Source organism: Pundamilia nyererei, unplaced genomic scaffold (genome assembly GCF_000239375.1).
Source record: "Pundamilia nyererei isolate P.nyererei 1_Seehausen unplaced genomic scaffold, PunNye1.0 scaffold00055, whole genome shotgun sequence".
In the NCBI taxonomy this organism is placed as follows: Eukaryota; Metazoa; Chordata; class Actinopteri; order Cichliformes; family Cichlidae; genus Pundamilia; species Pundamilia nyererei.
The window spans coordinates 1,480,830-1,494,878 of record NW_005187456.1 but is presented as its reverse complement, the minus strand read 5'-3'; the positions used below and the strand labels follow the sequence as shown (position 1 = coordinate 1,494,878).

The 14,049-nt window shown below is 42.3% G+C and overlaps 1 protein-coding gene across 4 annotated transcripts in view; it reads left to right on the top strand.

Annotated features, from left to right (window-relative positions):
• Positions 1-449: 449 nt before the first annotated feature.
• The window catches only part of tbc1d4 (TBC1 domain family, member 4), a 28,008-nt gene continuing 14,408 nt past the window's right edge, over positions 450-14,049 (top strand). The window contains exons 1-12 of one of the 4 annotated variants that reach the window (XM_005733808.1): positions 450-464; positions 1,586-2,027; positions 8,527-8,655; positions 8,746-8,977; positions 10,049-10,293; positions 11,344-11,433; positions 11,745-11,849; positions 11,952-12,084; positions 12,219-12,310; positions 12,402-12,512; positions 13,243-13,365; positions 13,885-13,944. In XM_005733808.1, the coding sequence (XP_005733865.1) occupies positions 1,641-2,027; positions 8,527-8,655; positions 8,746-8,977; positions 10,049-10,293; positions 11,344-11,433; positions 11,745-11,849; positions 11,952-12,084; positions 12,219-12,310; positions 12,402-12,512; positions 13,243-13,365; positions 13,885-13,944 (1,707 nt within the window). In that variant the 5' untranslated portion in view covers positions 450-464; positions 1,586-1,640. Of the gene's footprint in view, positions 465-608; positions 2,028-8,526; positions 8,656-8,745; positions 8,978-10,048; positions 10,294-11,343; positions 11,434-11,744; positions 11,850-11,951; positions 12,085-12,218; positions 12,311-12,401; positions 12,513-13,242; positions 13,366-13,884; positions 13,945-14,049 lie in introns of those variants that run through there. The other 3 variants (XM_005733807.1, XM_013911057.1, XM_013911058.1) reach the window with 3 other exon arrangements.

The following is a 14,049-nucleotide window of genomic DNA, read 5'->3' as shown; positions in this document are numbered from 1 at the left end:
AATAATTGGAGTTAAGAATTAACTGTTATTTGAATGAATATTTCAACTTTTACAAGTGAGCCATTACACACTTCTTATTAGTAGACAATGAAATCCTACAAACTGGTTCAAGAACTCACAAAAAAGAAATAAAACTTACATTTTGGTATGCTTTTATGGTAAAGTAGTAGTTTTAGAAGTAACGTTTGATCCCTGGGCCTTCAAAGATACTATAAAATGATTATGCAGTCCTTAGATTTCAAGATCATTTAACTCTGACGCACTGCAGTCTATGGATTCTGAATGTTATTTGCAATCGAATCCAATTAAAGTACAACTTTAACTTTATACCAACTGACAATGGTATTCAGTGAGGATCCGGGATCAGCTGTGTATCTAGTCTGCACGCATCTACATTTAAAGTAGGTACACACCATCAGCGCGGGGGTTGTTTGGTTGTAGAGCTCCTGGCTACCGCTTCATTGGTGAGTTTATATATGGCTAAGGTACTATTTTGGGGATAGGCGGACTGCTTGGATATTATAGCGTTAAGTTGAGGGGAAGTCTTCCCGTGCATAAAGCACCACATATGATTATGAATGTCGAGTAGTGGTGGGACTGAGATTAACCTACTTGTGAACAGCCGGGACTCACTTTGCTTAGCAAGAAAAAAAAATTGCACATGTTATCGAAACATAATATTTTGCAAAGGGCTTGTTTTTACAACCCCTGGTTCAACCTGATGGAGGCGGTTGGCAGGTAGAATTACAACCAACGGGAGCTGGAACCAAGGGCACTTGTGCCACGGGGGGCTGAAAACACATCTCACGGTGCCACGAAGAAAGAACATTTCCAGGTAAAACTTAATGTACTGTGGAGAAAGGCGGAGCCTCGTCCTGTCACGTTTCGCACAGCGGCTCTGCGCTGCCCACTCCTCCAGCACATGGGATGGATGGGCGGTTCGTCACAGGCGCGCAGCCGCTCCGCCTCCGAGGCGTTGTGGAAGGAAGGATCACTGACGGGAGACTGCGCCGCAAGACGATAAACAAGCATCAGTGTCTGTATTTTATTGTTCATCTGCAGAGAGAAATCGCAACGGTGGCAAAGAAGCGTTTGTGCACTAGGATTTCAGGACCGGGACGTTGGAAATGCGCCGCCCTGCGTGCGCATTCGGAGACAACGTCCAACGCGTCAAAGAAATCAGATTTCTCTGGGTGACTTGTGTTTACACGGGAGTCAACCAAAGCCACGTTTTTGGCAAGCTATCTTGGTTGGGACAGTATAGTACAGGGGTGTTTAGCGCTTGGTTCTCCGCCTAAGCAAACGGTGGAGCGGAGCAGGGAGTAAAACAGCGAATAGACAGCACTCGAAGTTCTTTTTTTTAATCCTTGAGGGAAAAACTGAACATCATGGAGAGTTGCAGCTGATCGAAAGGGCGAGCACATGTTGGAGGTTTGTTTGAGCGCTGCGTAAACTTTGTGTATGGATGTGGACATGGAAAGTGTTGCAAACTAAACACAACTACAGCTAGCCTCGGTGGCAAGAGGGAAAGATATATTGATAGTGTTTTATTTTTGTTTTGGGGTTGTTGTTTTTTTGGAAGTAGGATTTGCTCTGTGTTGTTGTCATCGAGTTTCGGGCGAAAAGTCTGCTGGGTCAACATGGAGAGTCACGACGAGAAGGAGAAGTCGGACAACAGGTTCGCCCTCACTTACATCGGCTGGTCCCTGCTGGACAGGCGGACCACCCTACCCATGCTGCCGTGGCTGGTGGCCGAGATCCGCAGGCGGTGCGAGAAAGGCGACTGCGGCCCTGTGATGCAGCCCAGGGAAGTTCATCTGGTCCTCTGCCCCCCCTTCATCCGATGTGTCCCCACCACCAGCAACAACTCCTCAGTGTTCATATTCGAGCACAAAGCACAGCTCATATCTCGCTTCATTCACAACAGCAATGACCTCACCTATTTTGCCTATCTCCTGCGGGGCCAGCCCGACAACCCCGAGTCCGAGATGTCCTGTCACGTCTTTAAGGCCTGCGACCCCAACCAGGTAGGCCTGCTCCTCTCTGCACAGCACAGTTTTCAATACCATGAGCATGAATGGACCAAAACTCAGGCCAAAAAAAGTAACGCGGTGATCCATTAGGAACACACTTATAAAAAAGCTTTAAATAATATTTTTTTACACCTAAGAAGACCTGAAGCAAGTATCCAAATCAAACGTCCTGAGTATATGTGACTAAATTAAATATGATGTCATGGTGAGGCAAACTATTTTTTTAAGGGTGGACTGATCCTGTCATTAGCTGTAAACTCAAAAACAATGGGATGTCCAACTAAGCCTGAAGTGAAATGTCTCCAAGGTGAAAGCTGTATAATTTAATCTCAACCTCGCACAATATTTGATCAGTCGTTGGTCAAAATGTGTTTGTTTTGGGATTAAGTATTTAGGCCACTAGATGGTGGGCATGACAAACCCAGTACTGTGTTGTTGTTGTTTTTTTGGTCAAAGTTAATCTATCCCTGGCCTTTCCCTGAGCTTAAGTACAGTGGCCCTGAAGCTCAGTGCACCAGAGCTTAAGAAAAGACATATGGTTTTACCAATTTTGCACCACGAAGGGAAAATGATAGCTGAAAGCTCCCATTATAGAGTGGCTTTTTCTGTCTTTGTGTCGGTTTATCCCTTTTGCAGCGTCATGTGTCAGACTGGAGAAGATGGGACTGTGTTTCCTGAAGTTGCAGCGCTCGGCGCTCTTGGGGCTGCTGTAGATCTGACATGTGTCTGTTGTCTGTGGTGTGACAACAACTGAATACAATATTGAGTCAGCACATTCACTTGCCGATCAGCATGCCACTCTTGAGTAATAACTGAAATAAACAGCCAGAAATCAGGAACGTGGGAGTCTGTGATTAAATATATATTGGTAGTAATCCTTTCTGCTCTTTTCTGAAAAGCAGTTCATAGCATATTTTTTTAGGAAGTTGCTGCACTCAGTAGCCTACCCTAGTGTTTATCTGAGTTATCTTTTCTCTGATTTGGTGGTAGAGAATGTTATTTATACAAGATTCTTAAACAAACGCAGTTTAATCTTGGTGCCACCTCAATTCCTAATTCCATGCAACCCATTCTGAAGTCTAACATCCCTACTCATGCTAATCCTGTTTTCCCACTGACTCAGGAAATGTGCACCAGTAATGTTCACAAACACATATCTAGTTATGCTCACATTTTGCATTGATCTCAAGTGTGCCCGTGCCGTATCGTGTTTCCTGTGCAGGGGGCTGAGCACAATGTTTGTGTGTTAGTGAAAACTGAGGAGCAGAAGCGCCAGCAAGCTTAAGGCGTGCTCACTTTCGAGGTCTCTGGCCTCTCTGCTAATGCCCGAATGTGTGTGCAGCAGTGAGAAAAGTATCTTGGACGTACCTCATTCATCACTATTACGCAACGAGAACTGGTTTGGCAACCAGCAAGCCCAAGCAACGTGTGCAAGGTGGACCATGTGGAATGCATGGCTAATTCTACCAGTACTCTGTTGCCATGTACAACACCCTGTTGCGGCAACTGCTAGCAGTCTGTTTGTTCCATTTTCCATACGTAAACAGCATTTATTGCGAGCATTCTTACTACCACGCTGTGCGTTTTCTCTTTTTTCCAAACTGACTTTGAAGACACAAAAAATATTGCTTTATTTTTGGTTGGCAGGAATGGTTTCACATCTATTTTTAGTTGTAGAAATGACAGGCCTTCCTTGTGTAAGGAGATTTGGCATCTATCAAAATGATGAGAAAGGTTATAATGAAAAGACATTCTTGATGTCTTCAAGAGCACTGCAACTTATTAGATCCTTTTGGATTTAAGAAATAAAACGGTAAAGGAATAGCCCTGAATATGCAGTTTGCCTACAAACGTGACATCTCTCATGTATGTGTTTCAAATGTCATCGTGCTAAAAATCAGGTTTGACCTCCTGGACTTGAAATGCAGCCTCGGTCCTCACTCGTTCACTGTTAGGGTTAACAAGACTCACATTAACATGCCATGGATAATATTTTGCTAAAGCATCAAAGGGAAGATTTGGACACAAGTTAAACTTTTTTTTTCAGTTGGAGTGGGAGATGTTTACTTGACTTGTCTGTGAGACTGATAGGCACACATTCAGCACAGTCTCCAGTCAACACCACTGTGCTATTATCAAGCCAGCAACACACACTCAAGACCTGCACAGCATAAACCACAGACCCCTGCATCATTTTTTTTTAACCTCTGCTCTGACTTGGAACAGTACCACTGTGGAATCACTCACTGGGTAACCTGTTGTCTCTGCTGTGGGTGATGTTCATTTTCAGTCACAGTGGCACACACTGTTAAACTAAAATAGGAAAAGCCATTGTCTACCATTCAGCTTTACAAACTGTGCAGAGCTTGCTTTTTCATCTATTATATCAAGTGCCTTTCCCTTTTGTGCCAAAGACAGGAATTGAAAAGCTTTTTTTCTTATATTACGTGCACCTGTTGCCCAGAGAAGGAAAAGTGGCCCAGTGTCTGTCTGTTAATGTGACCAGATTTCTGAGGCCACATATTTGTAACCGGTTATCATGATATTCTGTGCACAGTTAACAATGAAAGGGAAACTGTCTGCAGTCACTGATATGTTGTTACATGTCAGATAAGCATAGCAAGCAGCTTTGAATACTTGAGTTCTGGGATTAACTTTATAAAAATGTATATTATTAGCAAGCTGCTTGTCTGGTAATTTGGTGGGACAGATAAGTCACCGGATCAAATACAGTCATGTGAAAAAGTGAGTTTTGACAGGACAGGCAGCCAGGTGCACAGTGGGGACCCCACCAAACTCACCCCAAGGTCACCCCATGCAACGCTCAGAGAGAATGCAGAAAAACCCAAGATCTACATATGAGACTGTAATTAGAGAAAATACTGAACAAGTATGGCTGATTTGGAAGAATATGAACACCTCTTACCAACTGTCACGCATGGTGGTGGAGGGCTGATGATCTGGGCTTGCTTTGCAGCTAAAGGCCCTGGGCGCCTTGCAGTCACAATGAACTCCTCTCTATACCAAAGTATTATGGAGTGAAATGTGAGGCCATCTGTCTGACAGCTAAAGCTTGGCTGAAAATTGGGTCATGCAACAAGACAATGATCCCAACCACAGCAGCGAATCTATAACAGAATAGCTGAAAAACAAGAATAAAGGTGTTGCAATGACCCAAAGTCCAGACCTCAGGTTGATTGAAATTCTGTGGCATGGACGTTTAGAGAGCTGTGCATAAATAAATGCCTGCAAACCTCATTGAACTGAAGCAAAGTTTTAGATGGCAAGCCAAAATTCCTCTGCAGTCATGCAAAAGACTGATGAAGTCATACAAGACAGAAAATTATTACTTCAAGTTGTTGCTGCGAAAATGATAGTGTGTACTTAGTTTTTCACAGGGCTGCATAAAACTCTATGAAAAGTTTCTTTTGCACATGGCTGTGAGTTCCCTCCTAAGTTTCAGTAAAATCAGAGCATAAACAAAGTGAAAAACAGTCTCTCCATAGCTGTTTTATTACCAGGATCTATGTTTACATATACACTTGTATTGGCAAAAAAAAAAAAAATAGACGTTTTACTGACGCATTACAATTTCCAGTTGTGACATCTTGTCACTGTGGCAGTAAAGATATCATAAGGAATTTTTGTTTGTTTGTTTGGTTGCTTGCTTGTTGTTGTGGTCAAATATTGTATATTGTATAGCTTTCTTGTTATATGTAAAATTGTATTATATTATTTAATTTTTTTTACTTTAAAATATTTTACTTGCATTTTTAATCACTCTTATATTTAAATGTTCATTTTCTATTTTATCTAGGGATTGAGAGTAACGAAGTTTCTATTCTCTGTATGTCCTGTACATGTGGCAGAATTGACAATAAAGTTGACTTTGACTTTGACTTTGATATGGATTTTGTTCAACTTACATTTGTCCTCAGCCACATGGAAAAGCACAGGCTACAGTGAGGTCAAACTTTAAATGTGAAGTGGCATCAGAACAAATCCTTGCAGAGCCAGAGCCACACAAAGACGGATATTTGGCCTTAAAGCAACTCCATAAATCGAAGTTTATGGTTATGACGTTAATAAGCTACAGTTTGTTTGTTTTTTCCGTCTTTCTATTCAATTTGGGCAACTTTCTAAGAACTTGCATCGCATGCTTTTAAGTTAAAAGCATGCGATCTTTGATTGCTTCTGGTCTGACGTGGGGTATTACGTTTCATCTCTCGCTTGCTTTCTGTTTCCATTCTTATCTTTTTATTGACACAGTGATAACCTGTGCACCTCCAAAAGAGCCTAATTAGGCCTAATCACAGATATTGTGGCCGAACGTGAGACTCCGCAGCTTCTCAGCGGTCTGGCTTATTGCTGCCGATAATAGCAGCAGAGCAATGTGCCATCTACTGTAAGATCTGATGTTATTAGGGGCTTTTGAAGAGCGCTTGGACATGATGGGAGCTATGCACTGAGAGTACTCAGGACTCTAGCAGCTCAGAGGGCACTATTCCCGTGTTTGTTTTCACCTAAGCTCTAAAGCTCTGCTCTGCTACTGGTGTTTATAGAGAAGCATTGCTTCACAACCGCCGTCGCTTATATCGTTTAATGAAGCCAGCCTGTGATCACTGAATGTTACGCTAGTTTAAAGAACCGCTTTAGTGGGAAGAGGACGCTGGCTTTCCTTTAGTTCCTCAACAGCTTTTCTGCCTGCCTGTCTGTGCATGTCTCCCTTCAAGAAGCGAGCACCTTTGCCGACTCTGTATTGGGTAGATAAGGAATAATTGATCGCACGGAGTGGCGCTTCGGCATCATCTTACTCCTGTATAATAAAGCAGCTCCTTTTAATGTTTAGACAAATCTGTCTCTTTTTTCCCCCTCCCTTTGTGACAAAGTGTTGTGGTGGCCAGCTGTAGTTCTCAGCCAACAAGACCTTTTGCTTACCTCGACCTCGTAGTGCACTTTCCCACAAAATGTAGCCATCAAGATCCCATGTGTGGTTTATTTTTCATCCCTTGTAAGTTATTACAGCATGTTTTCATTTATTCACAACCCGCGTTTACAGAGAGCGCAGATATTTGTTTCTGAAGCTTAAAATGATCACCGCGATATTATTTTATCCTGGAAATAAGTCAGCCAACAGTTTGAAAATCATTCACAGTTTCTGGAGTGTGGGATTAGGACTGAGCATCACCCCCACCCCAGCCACTTCCACTTTTCCTCATCTCAAGGCAACGCTCTGTCACCAGCCAGGAAAAGCGCAAGGCCTTGAAGGGGGAGGTGGGAAAGCAGGCGCTTAGAAAGTGGGACTTTAAAATAGCCCCAGTAGCAGACGCGCATTTGATCTCATTGCCTTTTATGAAAATCAGACATGGGCTTTGTCAGGATGTTTGAGTTCATTCACAGCTTTTCTTTTCCTGTTTGCCTGCCCTCCCCTCTCTGCGCTCTGTTGTTCTGGTCACACCTCTGAAGTAAGCGCCATGTACTTTGCTATACAACTTCCCTCTCCAGTCCACATTAGAAATATATTTGTTCAACTGCCTGTATCCAGCTCTTATCTGATCTGATGTGTGCAGTGTGTGGAGCTGCTGTTTGTTCTAGCCCTCACTGTTGTCTTAAACACAGTATTTGGCTGACCTTGGCTGCAGCATTAGTTCCAGGCACTCTGCTTCTTTTAGGGAGCTTTAGCGTCGAGGCTTTCAGTCAGTTGTTTGCTGCCAAAATTTTAGTGCAGCGGTGATTCATTGCTCTCTGACTCCACTGCTATTGTTCGGTCCCCATTGTAAAAGTATTCAAAGCCTAAATTATGGTGTTTTTTTTTTTTTGTCTTGTCTTTTGCCTGTTTTTTTTTTTTTTTTTTTTTTTTTAAATCTTTGACTTGTTATCAAAGCAAGCTGTTATCAAGCTTTGATGACACTAACACACTAGCTGCCTGCTAATGTTTAAGTGCCACAGTGTAGCAGCAATAAGCTTATCGACCTTCAAGTCTCGAGTTTCCCCCAGCCTTCTGTTTTCTGTTCATTGCTGTAGAGAGTGGGTGTTCCCCATGGCTGCACGCCTACCTCTGACACCACTGTAGCTTTTGGTCCGTCTATTGTTAACCAGTTTTTGTTCAAATCTTTTGCTCTTTTCAAGTTATTTAAATTTCAAGTCTAAATATGGTTTTATTTTATTTATGTCTTAACATGCATAACCAAAACAACAGTATTGATATGATTCCTCATAATTTTTTTTACTGTTAATTTTTTACTTCCTCTTAGTTTTTATTTGTCATTTTGAGAATGACATGAAGCATTATTCATGTTCATATTTTACAGAACCTGACGAAAAGTTAGAAATTGCGTTCTTTTAGATTTTAGGGTGATGTTATACTCGTGCTCTTTCAATGTCTGCGAAGCTGGTGTTCCCCTCGACCTCTCTTAGTCTTTTTGTCATGGTTTTTCTTTGTTCCTGTCTTGCTGTTCATCACATCCTTTCATTCCACTTGCCTCGCTTACAGGTCCCTGAGGTAATTAGTAATATTCGCCAAGTGTCCAAAACAGCGCTTAAGGAAGATGCCAAGCCCAAACAGGAAACCGACGAGGCCTTCTACAACTCCCAGAAGTTTGAAGTGCTTTACTGTGGCAAGGTAGGAATCTGTGCATATGCCTTTAGAATGGAGTGTTTTTAAGATAAAAAAGGGCTTCAATGAATGCTGTTGGTGTTGCAAAAATCCCAGGTGACGGTCGGATACAAGAAGGCTCCATCCACGCTCGTCGATGATTGCATCGACAAGTTTCGCCAGCACGAGATTGAGCGCAAACGCGTTCGACTCCTCAACGGTCAACGAGGATCCACGGAGAGCCCCCCTGTGGAGTTTCTCATGGGAGGCGAAGGAGACCCGCTCTCCTCTGCTCTGAATGAGACTATGGAAGACCCCAGAGGTCATGGAGGGGAGGACGTGACCTCAGGTAGAGACGAACGCATCAAACAAATTTATGATGAGGAAATGTTTTATTGAAATGATGTATGTGTGCACAGCAACAACCAGTAACTTGGAGGCTGGTCAGGTTCACATGTCCCACATTGTTGTAAGTAAATGTTGCTACTGTCAGTTCTGCAAGGACACAAAAGCTGATTTGCAACTCAAAATCAAGCTTAAACACAAGGAGACAAAGAGCGACTTTACATTTGTAGACGTGTCTGTTCTGCACCCAAAATGACAACATTTGCTTGCATAATTTAGCTTCAGCCAAATAATGATTATAATGTTTCTTCTATTGGTTGGTTTACAGTGCTCACTTTGACTCGGTGTGGATTATTCTGTTTGTGCACCTCCTTGTATTACACTGTGTTCGCTGTTATGTTGACAGGCTTAGTGTTCCAAATGGAAAACAGCAACTTGCACGCTTACTTTTCACAAAATATGGCAGCCATCCACATTTATGTAATTATCAAGTTGCTGGCTATACAAGCAAAAATAGGAACTAGACTTAAAAAAACTGTAATAAAGATAAAATGTTTATAGGAAATATCCTTGGGTTTAGTATCTGTTAGTTTGGTAAAAACATGATTATAACTGAGACATTGATGGATGTGTTTATTGGAACTCTAAATGTATGCTTTCAAAAATTTCTGTGTTTTTATGGTAATATATGCGGTCGCTGAGTTTCCTAAAAAGACTAAAACGAAAACTGAAACTAACAAAAACTAAGCTGAACCAAGAAAATCAAGTGAAACTAAACTGAATTACAAACAAGATGAAAATGAAATTAAAATAAAAACTAAGTAAAAAATACACAATTAGAATAACTCTGTTATTATCACTTAATGTTTATCAGGAGGCAAGTAAACCATTTACTAAAAACAAGAGGTCAGTAGAAAAATCTAGGTTAATTTAATGATTCAGTCAAACTGGGTAATCCTGTGTACTTGGTAGAACAGCACTGGAGTATATCCATTAGATCAATAGCGACTAAAGGTTCTAGTGATGTAATTTTCTAAACTTAGGTGTGAGTTCATGTTTGATGTGTCTGATCCAGGTAAAGGTATTCTCAGCAGCGGCAGTCAGAGCAACCTACGAGGAGCGTTCCCCGAGTCCATCCAGGAGGACTCGGGATTCGAGGAGCCCCAGGAGTTTCGGACACGCTGCAGCAGCATGGTGGGGAGTCTGCAGAGGAAGCCGGGAGAAGGCATCGTCATGGTTTCCACACGCCGCCGTCACGCTAGCGCACCAAATCACGTTCAGCCTTCGGATGCAGACAAAAACCGCACTATGCTCTTTCAGGTAGGAGAAGTTGAACGGAGTAAAGGGCTGTGCGGTACTGCTGCTAATGTGTTGGTGTCACAGTGAGAGCGCTTCTCTTCTCTTTGTCCAAATGACTGTTCAAGTTCTTTCCTTCGGTTCGATGCAGAACACTTCTCAAAATAACAGTGTTCTCACATGAAAATCTTTGTCTAGTATGGAGAGAAGTGACTGACCTGGGCCCTGAAGGCATCATTTATATCTTAATAAATAATTTGCAGTGAGCTTAAAGGGATGTCCACCTTACGTGTATGTGCACGCAGTGTACAGATGGGCTGGCCGGGTGTCTTATTTTGCATTGTTTTGCATTTACTCCACTCCACTTCAATAATATGGATGGCTTTTTTTAAGCTCCTCATGCCAAACCATAATTTGTGTTGTAAAACTTGATTCCATCTGTTACACCAGAAAACCAAATGGTCGCTGGCCTCAGCGCTGTTTGTCACGGAGGCCTCCTTTGCATAGAGTCTCACTGCTGAGGTTCACACCACTGCAAATCATTTTTATGTGCACGTGGCTGGCAGCTATAATGTGTAGACCAGCTTGGCCTGGTGTAACTGTTCCAGTTAATAAGGCCGTAACTCCTGTGGTATTAAAAAAAATAATAAAAATTGACTTCACCACTGCTCCTGTGATAACACACGGTCGCTGCTTCATGAAAAACATGTGCGCCGCACTGTGAGCCAGCTGCCATTCCTCACGCACCATGCCTGTTTCGTCATGAAGCTAATTTTAAAAACTAGAGCACAACGCTCGATGTGATACTGTACGTAGCAGTCAATTATGAGGAAAAATCATTAGCGGAGACTCGCTGACCCTGATTTTAAAGCGCACGTGAGCGTCTTTTATCTCTGTTGCCGATCGGGTCCCGGAATAGTTATAGTCCTAGTCATAAAATGCTTAACATCACAGGAGATCCCAGTGTGTTTACACACATGCTCTCCCATCCGTGTTGTTTTGTGAGAACTTTTCATGCATCTATTTCATGTTTTTGCTTCACTCTGTGTGACCGTGGTCTCTCGTGTTTCATAGGTTGGACGTTTTGAAGTAAACCTTATAAGTCCTGACAGTAAAACTGTGGTCCTGGAGAAGAACTTCAAGGATATCTCATCGTGCTGTCAGGTTGGTGTATATTTACTTGTAATGTTTACGCTGAAAAGGTCTCTCTTGTGTCTCTGCTGCAGCCCTAGCAACTGGAATCTAATCACAGAGAGCCTTTGCTCATCTTTACACAAGAGCAGACCTTTAGTGTTTATTCCTTAATTTAGTGGCAGATCTTTGTCAGTAATGTAAGAATACACTTCTTTTCACCTTTGTTGGTTGTTTAGTAATTAAATATGATATAATTAAATCATCATTATGGTGATGTGCTATAAAGTTCCACAGCTATCCCAGGCCTCTGAGGCTAGTTTGTCGTTTGCTCCCATCCCCAGGGTATCAAACATACTGACCATTTTGGATTCATCTGTCGGCACCACTCAGAGTCTGGTCCCAGTCAGTACGTGTGCTACATTTTCCAGTGTGCCAGTGAATCCCTGGTGAGTCACAGGAATTATGTAAATAAAATGAAATTCTTAAGTGCATGTGGCAAACATCTCTTTCTTTGTGCGTGTGTGTGTTCATTCGCTTGTGCGTGTCAGGTGGACGAGGTGATGCTGACGCTGAAGCAGGCCTTCAGTACAGCAGCCGCCTTACAAAGCAACAAGACTCAGATCCAGCTATGCGAAGCCTGCCCCATGCATGACCTGCACAAGCTCTGCGAGAGGATTGAAGGTAGGTCATGTCACCTGCATCAGACATCCGGCACATCCGGCACTTCTCTCGGCTTTGACTCATGAATATATTGAATTTTCTCAGAGTTAAAGCAAGTTAAAGAGTACAGCTTATTTCATCTTCTCTGTTTCCAGGTCTCTACCCACCTAGAGCAAAGTTATCCATCCAGAAATATCTCTCCCAGCTGACCGACAATGAGCAAGCTGAGATTTTTGAGCGAGTTCAGGTCTGGCAATGGAGGTGACACTTTGATACAAACATGTTATTTCTTACAGCTGTTGATTCACACTTGAGTGTTTGTGCATTCATTTCTGCAGAGACTGAAGCCTGCGTCAGACCAGGAGGAGAATGAGCTTGTGATTCTTCATCTGAGACAGCTCTGTGAAACCAAACAAAAGTCCCACCTCCACATTGGAGAGGCCCCTAAGGTAAGGGCACGAGAAAGCTCACGGTCCAGAAATAATTTCCAGCAAAGTGGTGTTTCTGTTGAATAGAGAATCGACACTTGGCGACATCACAGTTGTCGATCGATTTGTTGGTTTTACTCTAAATTTCATTTTGAAAAGCAAAAACAAACAGACAGGCTGGATCCTTAAAATGTTTCTAGTGGTCCTTAACATGAAATCTGAGAAACGTCAATTCAGACCCCTGATGGTTCTGAAAATCGCTTGCATGAAATGGCATAAAATTAGAATTTCTCAGACTGTATCCTAAGGTTTTGTTTTTTGGACTTTGTGTTGATAAAGGGATTGTGTAGAAATATTGATGGTAAAAGAACTCCTTAGCTGCTGTCTTAAATGTAAAGCTTGTTGCTTTGTATAGATGTAGATGTCCCTCTCCTTGAGACCTACAATGAACCGCTGTTTACGTTCCGTGAGTTGCTGAGAGGGGAAACACGACATTTAAAGTATGAGAGGATTGTGGATAATTGCTTTGGAATGATATACCCTGAGCGATCTGCATGCTAAATATTATCAATCATAGCGCAGTCTCCAGCAGCAGCACCACTTCTTTTAAAGCAGTTAGCAGCTATTGGCTGTTTCTTGCAGGCTTTATCACAGGATCTGCAACTGTATTCGTACAGTGAACCTGTTTTGGTTTATAATTAAATTCATTGAAGTCTTGTTAATTAAATCTTTTTCTTTTGCTGTCTAACAGAATGCAGCAAACAGCTCAGCAGCAGGAGATGGCGCAGCCACCGGCAGTCGCTTCAAGCTCGACATTTTTAAGAATAAAGCGCGTTCATCCCTCACTAGCTCTCTGGAGAATATCTTTGCAAGGGTGGGTCTTTTTAAACATGTTTCCTTTTCTGCCACTGCCTTATCTTCCCCATTTCCTGCCGTTATATTATTATAACCATTTACTTATTTCCCCCAGTTTATCCCTGTCTTTTATGTCTCCGCATCGGACAGAAAGTAGAGCCGCCATGATGTTTACCTCTTACTAGTCTTCTAGGTTTCTGTTTCTGTGTCACTGTCATCACAGGGATTTGGATTGACCCATATCTGCCAGTGAGACAGCAGAATAATTCCTTAGCAGAGGCGTCCAGGAGAACTCTGCTGCCATCTGTTATTATCTTAGAGACTTAGCTGAACAATAATGCTGTTAGGCAGCAAGGAAACGTTTTCCCTTTGTTTCTTTCTGCTTCACTCTTAATCTAATCGCTGTTTCTTTTTGTCAGAAACAATTGTGTAAAAGAAAAAAAAAGAGTGTTTTTACTTTTTTAAAATTTATTTATTTATTTTTTAAATTTACCCACTTGTGTTTTTATAACTTTTGTACAATCATCTCTGTCACCAGGGCGCCAGTCGAATGCGCGGCCGCTTGGGAAGCATGGGAAGCATGAGCAGTTTTGAAAGAGTAAGTGTCCTTGAGGATGAACATGAGAATTCCCAGAGCTTCAGTCGGGGGACTCTGAGACTTCTCACTCTTACCCCGTGGCATCTAAAAGCATGCTATATTCCA